Source organism: Triturus cristatus, chromosome 1_1 (genome assembly GCF_964204655.1).
Source record: "Triturus cristatus chromosome 1_1, aTriCri1.1, whole genome shotgun sequence".
Classification (NCBI taxonomy): Eukaryota; Metazoa; Chordata; class Amphibia; order Caudata; family Salamandridae; genus Triturus; species Triturus cristatus.
This window is the reverse complement of record NC_140579.1, coordinates 57,000,845-57,015,294: the sequence shown is the minus strand read 5'-3', so window position 1 is coordinate 57,015,294 and position 14,450 is coordinate 57,000,845. Positions and strand designations below refer to the sequence as shown.

Here is a 14,450-nt window from a genome sequence, read left to right as displayed (position 1 = left end):
CCTGAACATACGCTCCCCATTTCATTTACCATCCACCTTCAATCCGCCTTCAGTACTTATGCCCCCAGAAGTTCTCACTTTTGAAAGACGGATTCTACTTGAAATGAAGGACATTCAATCACAACATGAATTTGTCCCTTATAATTTACCCTTGGAAGAAAAACAGGCACTACATCAACTCAGCAAAAACAAGGAGTTAATCATCAAGCCCGCAGACAAAGGGGGCGGTATTGTCATACAAGATCAGACTGCATACGATAAGGAAATTCTCCGCCAACTTAACAACACGGAACACTACCGTACCCTTCCTTCTGACCCCCTCCCGGACATAAGAGCCAAGATCCTTACTCTAACCAACCAAGCCAAACTGGACAATATCATCTCTGAGAAGGAGACTTTGTTCCTCAACAAAACCAGCCCACGTACTCCAGTAATCTATGTATTACCTAAAATACATAAAAATCAACAAAACCCACCAGGTAGACCCATAGTCTCTGGGTGTGGATCCATCCTGGAACCCATCGGCAAATACATTGACAGCATCCTGAAGGAATTTGTACCCAAAACGGATACTTTCGTGCGCGACAGCATGGATTTAATCAACCTGATCGAAGATACTCCTTTCATACCAGGTACCAATTTAATGGTTGGCATGGACATCGAATCGCTATATACCAACATACCCCACAGAGAAGGCCTAGAAGTTATAAGAAACATCCTTAACGCTCGACCATCTCCCTCAAGAATACCTACTGATTTCGTGATGTCTCTATTGGAAATTGCCCTAGAGAATAACTACTTTCTATATAAAGATACCTACTACTTACAAATCAAGGGAGTTTCCATGGGCGCATGCTTCGCACCAAATTTTGCCATTTTGTATGTGCATCACCTCGAGAGCATGCTGATCCTCACTGACCTTAATCCTTTCAGAAACAATATCACCTTCTGGCGTCGCTACATTGACGACATCCTCCTTATCTGGACAGGCGACAAAACTTCTTTATCCCACTTCATCGATTGGTTACACAATAGCCAACAACATCTCAAATTCACAGCGGATGCAAAAGAGGATAATCTTCCATTCCTAGACCTCACTTTACGTATTGAAGATGATAAAATTGGCACTGCACTATACAGAAAACCTACAGAACGTAACACCTTGCTACTCTACTCTAGTAACCACCCACGAGGTCTACGTGACGGTCTTCCATTTGGACAATTTCTGCGGATCCGTCGTAACTGCAAATGGCGTAAAGATTACTTCAAGGAGGCAGCGATACTCACTGCAAAACTCTTGGCCCGCGGCTACCCCAGAAAATTGGTCAATAGGGCAAGAAAACGAGCATGGTATAACCACCGTGATACCTTACTTACCCCAAAGGAAAAAAGGACAAATACTCGCATCCCATTTGTGTCCACCTTCTCACCCTCCAGCAACAAACTAGCCAAGATTATTAAAGCCAACTGGAACATCCTTGCTCCACTCACCATTTTCAATGAACCACCTCTTTTCTCTTACCGAAGGGGTAAAAACATAGCGGATCATCTGGTGCATGCAATCACCTGGCCCATTACACCAAACACATCTGAATCAATCCCTAACTCATGGAAACTACCACCAGTGCTCGGCCACTATAGATGCCAAAGATGCGCAGCATGCTCCTCTACCACAAACACAAAGACGTTTGAACACAATGGGTTGAAATTTGACCTACACTCCTTCACCAACTGTAGATCTCAGAACGTTGTCTACATGATTAAATGTCCCTGTGACAAAATATACATTGGCCAAACCACCCAGATGGTGAAGGATCGCATTCTACAACATCGCAGCCGCATTAGATGCGGAGTCCTAACAGCCCCCCTGGTCTCCCACTTCAAAGAAAAGAATCACAGCGAAGCCGATTTCACCTGGCTGGTAATTGACAAACCGTCCGTCCCACTAAGAGGTGGCGATACACAAAGACTCCTGAATAGGTGCGAATGCCGTTGGATCTCCCGCTTTAACTCCATTGAGCAGGGCCTGAATTCCCTTGATGAATGGAACTCTACCCTCGCATGATTGTAATGCTTTGCATGTTTGTGTTTTACTGATCTGCCTTCTTTACAGCCGATACGTTCTCCATTCTTGTTTCTTTAATCTGTCCTTTGTATGCAATTATCTTATCCCCTTCCCCTGTACAAACCAACCCCCCTTTCCTCCCCCCTTCCCCGTCTCCTTCCCTTCCTCCCTTCCCCCTGTCTTCCGCCCCATTTATTTGATAATTAGCTGTTTGTTCATTCCTTCCCCCTTCTTCCTTCCTCCTTTTCCTCCCCTTCCCTCCTAACCACTTTCCCCCCCCCCCTTCCCTTTCCTTCCCCTTTCCCCCCCCCCCCCCACACGCCTACCCCTGATGTACTATCTCATAACCAGCCTGTCAATGGCCCATGACTTCATTGTAACGAATGTATTGTATTTTTTGTATACTATATATATTGTTACTGGCCCTAGCGGGCTTGCTTTGTGTCCGTTGAATTGACCAAAATGTTTTCATTTTTTAATTACTATTCCCTCACTCTGCTTTCTTTCACTCGAGCGACACACGCGCCTTTGCGGGTCATCATCCTCGGTTGCCATGACTCCCTCTCCGATCCTTCCGCTTCACTCCCCTTTAGTACCCCCCAGCCTTCCACACGCCAGCACGCATCCGCGCGCCGCTTGCCTCCGTCTTCTTACCGTTGATTGGTGGACGCTCCTCGTGACCCGGAAACACTGACCTCTTATAACTCACGTCAGTGCTCTTCCGTCCTCAATCTCTGCTTGATTCGCACCGGCACAGTCTTCCCATACGGACCCCTTCTCGGTGATTCACTCGCCTCTGCTAATTGTAAGTACATTCTGCTCGTATCCTTTTCTCCCCTGAATGCGTCCATCAGCCCCGTCTCTTAACCTCCTCCTTTCTTTCCAGCTTCTTTATCGATTGATCTCCGTCCCCCTCCTGACGTAAGTGGCTCTCCTTTTTCCCCTCTTTCCCTCTGTTCTCTCCCCCTTGCCTTTTCCTCACCCCCTGTCCCTTATCCCCTTCCAGCCTGTAATTCCAGGGACCCTCCCAACCTTACGTGGTCCAGCGCTGCCGTTTCATTCGGCTCGTCCTTTTCGAACCAAGTAAGTGGTTTACCGCGACCATCTCTTTCCCTGTCTTTCCCCCCCCCCCCCATCCACGTTCTACCTGTTCCTTTCCTCACACCCCCCCCCCCCCTTTTTCTCCTCCGTCCAGTTTGGACTCCCCCGGACCAGTCTTACTCCTCCTTGCCGATTCACCGTGCTCGGCCCTTCCACACGAGTAAGTTTCTTTTCTTTTCCTTGCTTTACCCCTTGTCATTCCCCATTTCTTTCACTGTGGCACTCCCTTGCATCCCTGTTACCATCCACCTGCGTGATTTCTCTTCCGCACTATCCGATAGTTTTTCTACCACATAGATCACCATTTCTTGGCCCCAGTCCCCATTCACTCTACCCTTGCCCACCCGGGCACACCTCACCTGACTCGCGCGCCGATGTGATACCCGTTCTCGCGCTCACGTTTCGTCCGATCACTGCTCCTTGGCCCACGACCATATATTAAACGCTTACCCACGGCCTCCACACGTCGCCGTGTTCACCACCATCCGCACAACTGTCTCCTTTTTCTTCATTTTGGTCCAGTGTTTGAGAATTGTTTTTCTTTACCCTAGCACTGTTCAAAATATGTGTAACCAGTCCTGATGATGGCCCTGATTGTCACGGGCCGAAACGCCGTCGACTTCAACAGCGTTACTGTTGGCGCATTTACAAACATGGGCATTTGCCTTATTGTCCTTTGAATTCCCATACATTTACTGTGTAAATGCCCTAATTTTGGCGTATTCAAAATACCATTGTTCTCTTGCTGCGCCGTTTCACCGCTGTATATACCACTTTATGTGTCACTTGCGCCGTCACAAACTGCACGAGCACTTGTGCACAGTATCTTTTCGGTTACACTTTCACTAAGTGTCACACAGTGCTTTTTTAACCTATATGATATGTACATATGACGCAATATGTTCATCATGTATTGAAAATACAACTCTTTCCTACTTACTTGGTCTCCTGTTGTCCTCTGTGTATGGATTCACTCCTCTGATACTGTAATATACAGCTCACCTTTAATTACTTGTCCTTCCATTGAATTCCACGTTGAGACATTGTTGTTTGATATTACGTACTGCCCCAGTCTCACTGTGGTTTATGGGCTACCTCCTGTGGTCTGTTACTGCCTGAGCTCATGTCCTGGGCTGGGAAGCTTATGTTCAAGGCTGTTTTTCAGCACCTTGATCCTTTTTCATGTTTTTCATGTTTCCATATTGCCTCTTGGAGTCTTGGTACAGCACTGAGGCTAATAAAAAAATGCTTCCTTTGATATTACTCAGCAATGCCTTGTATCTTGAAGTCTGTTATGAAGCTCTGTGGTTATACTGAATAAGTAGCTAACTATGTTATATGACATCTCTTTATTAATGTAATAACTGCACTTTCACAATTGCTTTATTAACCTTCTTGCTTCCTCAAATTTGCTTGAAAATGCACCATTTATCCACTGTTTTTTCAAAATTTTCTCATGGAAAAACCCCCCGGAACTCCCCATAGGTTGTTCAGGCTCGCTCGCTACGCTCGCTCGCTGCAGAGCAGTATCACAATCATTTTACGCGCCTCACCACTTTCAAATGTCACCAGCCGCCACTGTGCGTGGGGTCACTGTGCATTGACCCTGCCAGGAGCTGTGTGTTCCACTCATACATTTAATAATGCACACAAAATAGGAATATTTCACTTCCTTCTTTTGTTGTATTTGCCAAACAGTATCTCACCTTCAGGAGTTCCCACGCCGGCGCCTCACACTTCTTTTCTATCTCCGTTATCACGGCATTGAGAGAGGTAATTTGATTGGACAGTTTGGTGATATTTGCATTTTCTACCATGGTAATTTTCTTCTCCATCTCCTCCAGTCTCCCGTGCAGGGTTTGCTCATTTTCTTTCAGGAGTCGCCGCAGTTTTTCAATCTCAGATTCAAGTTTCTTCTTCTCAGTTCTTAGCTTGTTCTGTCAGAAGCAAAAAAAAGCTGGTTAGATCTTATAAAGCTTCCTATAGGCCGTCCTGAGAGTGGGGGCCCAGGAGGAGGCCTATTGTGATTGTCATCACCTTGCACAAAGGGTTTGTGTGAGAGACATCCAAAAAATGACATTTGAAAGAGAATTTAGAATTTTCACAGCCTGGTGGGCAGAACATTTGTATTTTATTAAGGAAACGGAGGCTAAGATTATGCAAATTTCCTTTATTGCCAGCTCACAGCAGCAACAATCGAAGAATATAGAACTTCAATAACATTCTAAAAGGCTATAAAGTTCCCCTGCACGCGGTGTTCTCCCTTTTTTGGCGTTGCGAACAAGATAGTTTCTAAGATCCATAACTTTCAAGCAAAAAACTTCATCAGTGAAAACTTCTTACTCTGGAAAAAAAAAAAAAACAATACAAAATCAATAACTTTTCTCCATTCCAATGTGGAGAGATAATCTTAGCCTCCGTGTCTTCAATAAAATCCAGATTTTCTGCCCACCAGCTGTGAAAAATCAAATTGTTATGGCATGACACAGAGGCTAGCATTATGCAAGTTTAAAGTGCATTTGATACATTGTCAATAGCGCTTGCAACAGGTCTAAAGTAGCAACTTTTAAACATACTTTTAATGGACCAATCGGCAGCCCCAAGGATATCTCCCGGGAAGAGAGGTTTAGAGCCTGATGCACCCCTAAGGGAGTGTACACCAAGCATAGTAATGTCTACACATGCTTCTTTCATTACTTCCTTCACCCATCTTGCTACGGTTGGGGAGGAAGCTGCTCCATGAGGTAATTTATAGAATATTAGCAATTGTTCTTTATTTCCTCTCATACTCACAGTCCTTCTTTCATATTCTATCAAGGATTTCACTACACAAAGTCTTTCATTCTGTGACAAGAAGGGGTAGAAAACAGAAGTGGACATGGTCTCTGTTCGCCTTTTAAATAAAAGCAAACCCTTTGTGGTCGGTAGGCCCTGCTGGTGATGTCTAAGGCATTTACGTCTGAGGTCCATCTAAAAGATACCAGGCATAGCAAGACAGTGAGTTTATAAGAGAAACGTTTTGGGGATAACCCATAACTCTCTCCCCAACATATTAAAACCTGTAGGACATCTCTAATGTCCCATAATGCAGGATATTTTGCAGAAGGTAGGTTTAGTACCCACATACTTCACATAAATGTTTTAGTCAGTACGTTTTGTCCCACAGAGACTCCGTCTACAAGGCAGTGACATGCGGCAAAAGCTGATCTGCAAACATTAATGTAGGAGAGTAGGATCTGCTTCACATGGGTACCCCCACTTTTTGCTGGTGTTTCACTGTTTTTCGACCTTAGTCTGGCTGTGGCCCTGCTAATCAGGACCACAGCCTAGCTGCTTCCTCTCTAAAATGGTTTGCATGTACATTAGGTACATATCTAATTGGATTCTGGAGTGCCTTATAAGCCCCTAGTATATGGTATACTATGTACTTAGGGCATAGGTACCTCAGAGGCCTACCAGGGGCTGCAGCATGTATTATGCCACCCCTGGGAAGCACTCCAAAATAACACCACAGGTCTGCTACTGCAGCCTGGGTAAGGGTGTGCTTGCACCCCTTACTGTGTTATAGGCTACCTATATCACTACCATTATACAGACACATATACACCTATAAGCCACTACTATGGCAGGCCTTGACAATCCCGAAGGCAGAGTGCTTGGTTTTGTGTGAGAGGGTGCCCAAGTATGAGCTGAGCCCCTCTGCAGCTTTCGGAAATACTTCCTTATGGCTGTTCTGTGATACAGCCATACCATATACTCTTAAGTGCATTATAACCTCACGGTAAATGCTAACTTTGGAATGGCTGCATCAAAACATGTCGTGTTTGCTGTCAAACGCTTTGGAATACTATCCCCCCCCCCCCGCCAGTTCTGGCGGCGGGGTAGCATTCCACCCTTCTAGAGGGAGAGACATGTTCACACTGGCTAAACCCACAACAACCTTTCTGAGGGCTGGCATCACAAAATGGATGCCTCTGCCACAGACACGGGTCTGGCCTCCTGTTGCTGACCGAAACTACGGCAGGGGAGGCCTGGACAATAGGTTTCCTGTCGAAGGGAGGTGTGACCACCTCCCCAGACAGGCAGATGTGTATTGGGGCTGGGCGGGAGCACTCTCTGGTGCTTTGAAGTCCTGCACTGGGGGCACACTTGGTGTCCCTGTGCATAGTCCAGTTCAAACCGGTTACAGGGGCTACCTGCCCCTGTTCTGGCGTGAAACTGGACAAAGGAAATGGGTGTAACCACCCCTCTTTCCAAGCCCACCCATAGGTGGGGCCTTAGAGTTAGTCCATCCCCTAAACTTACTATAAGTATAGGAATCCAGTCCCTAGGACTTTAGATTACCCTGAACGAAACTCTGCAACATATATCCTGGACCTTCGACTTTCTATCACGACTAGAAGATGGAAGAAATCTCCCTTGGGGTCAAGGAGTGGCTCCCCTGCTTGGCAGGCACTAAAGAAGCAACTGACCGGTCTGCATCACTGAAGCTCCCGCCGGACGCCGAAGCCTTCGCATCACCAGAGGTGAATTTCCTGCCTTCACCGAGGCTACCCTGAGTCCACAGCAAAGCTGAGGCCTGTGGCTATCGTGGGTGACGTGGAACCGTGACCCCTGGACACCGCGATCTTTTGTAGCAACAGCATCTTCCTGGGATTCCTCGAAGTTGTGCTTTGGGCTCCGAGTAGCCCCAGCCTTGAGCACCTCTTGCACCGAAGATTGCTGGCCTCCACTCCATGAGTGACCCGTGGGCCAGTTTCAAGTGCGACCGCTCGAGGGTCCTTCGCGATCACTAGCCCGTTGGCTAGCCTGTTCCCACGAAGGCAACTCCTTTTCTAATTGGGCTTTTCTGGTTGCTCCAGACGTGCCCTGACTTACCCTCACTGGATGAGTCCCTCAGACCTTGCTGGTCTGCACCGCAGTCCTTTCTCTGAATTCCAGTGACTTGCTGTTGCCAAGGCTTGTTGGGTCCAATCTGGTCGCCGACACTGCAGCACTCGACAGACTTCGTGGGACAGCTGAAATCCGGCTTGTGGACTTCGTCGACACCTCCTGGACCTCGTGACTGAAGACTCACCTGAAGCACCCGACATCTGTGGGCATTGGTCTATCGTGCCCTTGGTCACTGGTAAGTGACCCAGACTCTGTCCCCTCTGCTTTCAGGTTCCTTCCATCCTAGATCCAGGCTTGGATCGCTTTGGACACTTCTCCTCTTCACGGCAGCAGCACTTCCTGAGCAGCTTCCATTGAAAACAGCGACGCGACACCATTTGACACCTATGCAACCGGCTTCCCTGGGTGAGGTAACTTGAGTACTCCGGTGCTCCTGTGGGTGCTAGCCCTAGAACTTCTTAAGTCCAAAGGGGTTTGGTCCCGACTTGATTAGAAGTGTCCCTAATCTTTACATTTCCAACCGCGACATTGCCCATAGAAGATAACGGGAACCCGCGGTTGTGTTTACACACTGCATACAGTCCCCGTGGGTCCCCTGTGTCACTACCTTGGGTGGTTCCTTGGGGTCCCAGCGATTCTACAGGCTCTAGGCCTTGTGTCTAGTTCAGTCGTGGTTCTTATACCACTATTGTGGTATATGGTTTGGTACACCCCTAGGGCCCAAACGTGTATTTGTGCTATTACTGATAATTGCTGAATTGTAATCTAAGTACTTCGAACTCCAGTCTCATAAGGAGACTAGAATGGTGTGTTTTATCTTAAATACTTATATTTTGAATATATACCTGGTGTGGTTGTCTTTTCATTTGATCATTCAAGAGATTATAGACTGGTTAAACAAGCTGCTTTACATTCCTTCAAGACTTAGCCTGAAGGCTGCTCTCCTTAGCTACCACTAGGATAGCTTTCAATAAAGGTTGTCTTTAACCTATTCACCACAAGGCTTTGTTTGGACTGATAAAAGGTGCCCACTAGAACTAGTGGACAGCATATATCAGGCCACCTTCTCACAATTAACTGTTCTATAAGAGAGTCCTGAAGTGAATAAATCCAATAAGTAATTAACTACATGTAGTAAATCAGTTGAAACGGGATTGTAGTTCCTTCAAAGGAACAAACCCATTCCTCCCAAGTAGTCTATATGCTTTCCTTGTGCCAGGCGCCCATGACTCGGATATGAGTCTAAAAGCGTCTGCCGAAAGGCCTAGGATCTTCCATTGTCTCCTGAAATCCTCCAGGCCATCAGCGTCAGATGTCCCTGCTCTACAAGAGGATGTGACTCTCCGTCTGTCTGGGCCTGTAATTATTTCCCTGAAGGTTGGAATTAAGATTGGTAAACCTATGCTCATTTCTAGTAGAATTGAGAACCATGCCTGAGACCTCCAGAGCGGTGTTATCACTACTGTGACCTCCATGTTCCTGCAAACGTGCAACAGTAGCTTAGGTAGCAGTAGTAGGTCTTGGTAGCATAACAAAAGGAGGGGAAGCATAAAGTGCTAGGCCCTGCCAATTCGGAAGGAAGGCTTCCACCCTGAGGGTCTGGTATACAGCTGAAAAACGTTGACAGTTGAGTGTTCAATCTGTCCGCCAAGAGATCCACCCGAAGGGTCCCCATATCGACTGGCAACTGAGGAAAATGTCCTTGTTCAACCTCCTATTGATAGAGTCTCTGAAATTCTGGGAGAACCAATCCGCAACACTATTTCTCTATCCTGGGATATGCTCCGCTGCTACTGACATGCCTGCCCTTGCTCAGACAGTAACTCCAGAAGACCATGGCTAAATCTGCAAGACCCTTGGAGTGAGGGTCGCCCATTTTGTTGACGTATCTGACCGCAGATACGTTGTCCATGCACAACATTACAGAACACTTCATTAAGTCTTTGGTGAAGCAGCGAATTGCAAATGAACCTGCCAGTAATTTCAAGCAGTTGATGTGCAACTCCCTCTCCTCCTCTGTCCAGTGTCCCCCTACTGATGAGTCGCCACATCTTGCACCGCATCCCTCTAAACTCGTGTCTGATTCTATCACGGTCTCCTGGTCTGCCATTCCATGCTTCTTCATTCCTCAGCCACCAACGTAGTTCCTTCTTTGAATCCAGGTCCAGGGACAGCATTTGAGAATAAGATTGACATGCTCTTGATGCTTTGGCTTTGAGTCTTTGGAGCACACAGTAGATTACTCATCTTGTTGAGGACAGAAGGCCTAAGATCCTTGCTAGAGCCCACAAGGGGAGTTTCTTCCTCCCTAAGAGATTCCTCAATTCGTTGTAAAGTTTCCTTAACTTTTCCCCTGGCAATTTCAATTCTGCCCTTATTATGTTCATGACAAAACCCAAGAACTGCATTTCCTGGTTTGGTACCATGCAAGATTTTTTCCTGTTTATGACAAAACCCAGGTGTTCTAGTAGGCTCATTGTAAGTTCTATGTGGCGTGAGACCACTTATGTGGACAGTGACATTATCAGGATATTGTCTAAGTAAACTATTAGTCTCACCCTTCTCGCCCTTAGCCATCCCGCTATGGGACGAAGAACCTTGGTGAAACACCAAGGGAATGAGGAAAGTCCGAAAGGGAGACTGCACAATTGCCATAGTCCACCCATTCAGGTGAATTGGAGAAACCTTTGGTGTGGAGTCCAAATTGGGATGGTCAGGTATGCATCCTTTAGATCTAACCGAGTTAGCCAATTCCCTTTCCTTAGCACATCTCTAAGGAGGTGCATCACTTCCATTTTGAAATTGTGGTAGACCACCCATTCGTTCAACTCTTTTAGATTTATCACTGTTCTCATCCCCTTGTCCTTCTTCTCCACTAGAAAGATATTGCTGATAAAACCTGACTCCGTTCCCTCTTGTTTTGCCTCTTTGGTCAATAAATCCTCTTTCTTGTGAGAATATCAGTTCTGGGGGAATTTTCCTTTGTAATGGTATATCTGTAAATTCGATCATGTATCCCTTCACTGAGTCTAGGACCAAAGGGTCCTGATTCACCAAATTCAAAATTCCACAAAATTGGGCTGGTCTGCCTTCCACCTTTATAGGGGTATCTGAAAGGTCTTTCATAGTTCTTACCTACTGAAAAGCCTCTTTGACTTCGCTCACTTCTGAAGCCTCTCCCGTGAAGTATTTGTTTCTGGGGGTATAAATGACGAATATGGAGCAAAGTGTGGGTGCACAAATCTTGCACCATGTCCCAGGTAGGGTCTTGAAGAGCTTTGGCCACGGCTAAGGAACCGACCCCCTGTTCTCTCGTCCCTGCCAAAAACCCTATCCTGGAAAACTTTCTTGATGGCTTTCTAGGACTTCTGAATGGAGCTAAATGCTCCCATGTACTTAGCTATGTCCCTAATAAAATTGTCCCCCAAACAGTAGACCTTGGGAGGCAGCTACCCCTCCGCTAGTGGTCAGTTTGACCAATTCGAGATCTATTTTTTGCAATATGCTTTTTCTTCTCTCATTTGAGAGTGCAGTATTTGCGTTCCCCAGGAGGCAGATGGCTCTTTGTGCCCATTGGCGCAATTCTTTGGTGTCAATGAGGGTGTCTTTAAGATGAGCCACTTCAGCCATCTCAAACGTCTTTGTGAGTGGGTCAGTAATATCAAGTAGACAGTCTTGGCAGGACTTGAGGCCTTTATCGATACCTTTCCTAGGGCCTTTTCCTCCCGTGACGCTTAGAGCCACCACCTTTGCGTCCAACTCAGAGGTAGACCCAACTTTATCCGGGAGGGCGGGGCGTGGGCATTCGGATCTAAGACGGGACCTGACCTCTTTGGTATTTCCTTCCTAAGCCAAAAGGAGAGGTACTCGGCAAAATGCCGCGATGGAGCCAACTCTGGAGACAAGGGTTGTTTGAGCGGGTCAAACATACTCTCTCCGAATGGGTTAACAATGCCCATTTTTGACCTGGAGGCCTTTGATGACTCGTCAGTTGTACCCATATTCCTCACCTCTATCTCCTCAATATACGTATCAAAAACGAAGGAACAGGATAGGTTAATTTCATCCTCCAATGTTTCATCGCAATTGATGGGAATAGGTACTTCTGGGCCTTTTTCTTGCCCATCTGCAGTGCCCGAGGCACCAACATTGTCACCGCCAAAGCGTGAAGTCATTTGTTTTGAGCATTTGGGCTTTTTTACACTCTTAGGCAGGATTTCCCCTGCAGCCTCTTTCCCCTGGGCCTTAATCGCCCCATCTCCCCCTTCAGGGTGTCCTGGGACAGCAACTGGCCAACCCTTCTTGGAGAGAACCTTCACTTTTTTATTAATTATGTCATCCAGTGTCCCATTACCTTATCCAGTCCTTATTTAGAAGTTCTTCCAGTCTATCCTCCATAGTATTCTCTGAAGGTTCAAGGGACATGGCAGAAGGTAAATATTATTTAAGATTACTGGGCTCAGTGTAAGGAAACAGCTGCTCTGGCAGTTCATTGGACTGCAACTGCCAGAATTCAAGCAGTTGGCCCAATCAGTTAAAATGGCCACTGTTGTGTCTTTACTAAGGTGTCCCAATCTCCTAAAATGGCACCGGCGTGTACAGAGTGTGGCTGACCATCTCTTAAGGGTCTTTCCTCTAATTGTGTGGTTCTTTCTTTATTGTTGTGCCCCAGACGCTCTCTTTTTTCTGTTGTTATTTATTAAACTGTGCGATGATTGTGCATCGCACCGCTGCCTTTATTTACATGGGCCTGCAGTCGCTGAGGGAAAAGGAGGGCTGCCGGCATCTTTGTTAAGTAGACGGACTCTCTTCCATGGACGCGTTCGTGAGATGACTCCACTGGACTGCTGCTGATGGGTGAGTCACCGCGTGTGCAGCGCGACGGCGTCAGCGGGAGGTGTCCTTCGCAAGCCGGTCTTTTTTTTCTTTTTCTTTCAAGAAGCTCCCTCTATTATGGCAGCGGGATGCGGGCTCACACTTTTCAAAGAAAGCTGGCCTGCAGCAACAAGTGGCATGGAGTCGGACTTTGAAAGAAAAGACCAGTCCACAGCAAGGGCGTATTTCTTGGCCTCAAGGAGCCGAGGGAAACGCCGAAAAGTTGTGTCGGGTACGGAGGTAGTAGGACCTCCGACCCGACGCTGTAAGAGAGAGAAAGTTAAATATATAAAAACAACCACCCTACTTCCTAGGGTTAAGAAAAGACATTGGGAGACATGGGAAGTTACACAATAACCTGGTTGAGCGTGTTAGTACCAGGGTAGGAGATGGATATTATTCTTATTTTCTATAGAGGAGGGTGGTATATTTCAAGGTAAAATAACTCAATAAGGCACCGATTGGGATATGCCCTGTAAAGCCTCCGACCTTTGGTCGGAGCCTTTAGGGCCGCATCGTAATGGGCCATTCGGCTTTCCTAATTAAGATGAAAAATAAGATATAGGCAGTCGGAAAGTAAACTGGACGGTCATTCCGGCTTGCTTCCGACGGGCTCTTAGAGCCCGTCTGCCATTCAGCAGCCGGCCTGTAATCTCAAGGGCCGGTCTGTCCGACATGGAAACCATGTCAAAAACAGGTTTAGGGCCCCCAGCAGGGCCCCCTTTGGTGCACAGCCTCCAGTTGGAGTCCTAGGGGGTGCCTATGGTGCCCCCTGAAGATCCCAGCACCTTGTGGCTGGCACATTGAGGTGCCTGCCACTGGGTGCAGGGATGAACCGTACCTCCAATTTTACTATGGGAGCATGCATTACGGCCGGTTTACAGCTGGAATGCATGCTCCGATAGTGGAATATAGGCATGCGACAGAACAGTGTTCCGTCGCATTCTAATGAGGCGGTCGGGCCCGGCGACATCAAAATCAGCCCTAAGTATTAGTACTATAAAGGCTGTACTTATTGTGAGAGCAGAAGCAACAACGAAAGGGAGAACACTGCATGCGGCGGGACTTTATAGCCTATTAAAATGTTATTGAAGTTCTATATTCTTCAATTGTTGCTGCCGTGAGCTGGCAATAAAGGAGATTTGCATGATGTTAGCCTCTGTGTCACGCCATAAGATTCAACTAAAGAAGTTTCAAAGCTTTAGAGGGTGGATCTGGTTCCTCTGTCTGCAAAATGAGTACAATAAAGTAGGACCCAATTCACCTTAGGAGAAACACTTCATATAATCTGTGGGAGGGTTTATCAGATACCATGAAAGGTTTATGCAATGACACCCTTGTTAAATGCATCTCTACAGACACCCCCTGTTGAATACTTAAATATCAGACCAATGGCAGTGTCAGAGTGGTGATAAATGTGCACCACTGCTGAAGGGGCTTCCACGTTACAGGCCTGCCCCTTCTCCCATCCTGAGGCAGGGCTAGGTGCACCAGTTATGCTGGGACATTCCGGTCA

At 46.8% G+C, this 14,450-nt stretch overlaps 1 protein-coding gene across 1 annotated transcript in view; it reads right to left on the bottom strand.

Annotated features, from left to right (window-relative positions):
• Positions 1-14,450, bottom strand: part of LOC146869377 (E3 ubiquitin-protein ligase TRIM39-like) — a 97,816-nt gene that overhangs the window by 55,002 nt on the left and 28,364 nt on the right. The window contains exon 3 of the mRNA XM_085599669.1: positions 4,873-5,103. Within this exon, the coding sequence (XP_085455795.1) occupies positions 4,873-5,103 (231 nt within the window). The remainder of the gene's footprint in view (positions 1-4,872; positions 5,104-14,450) is intronic.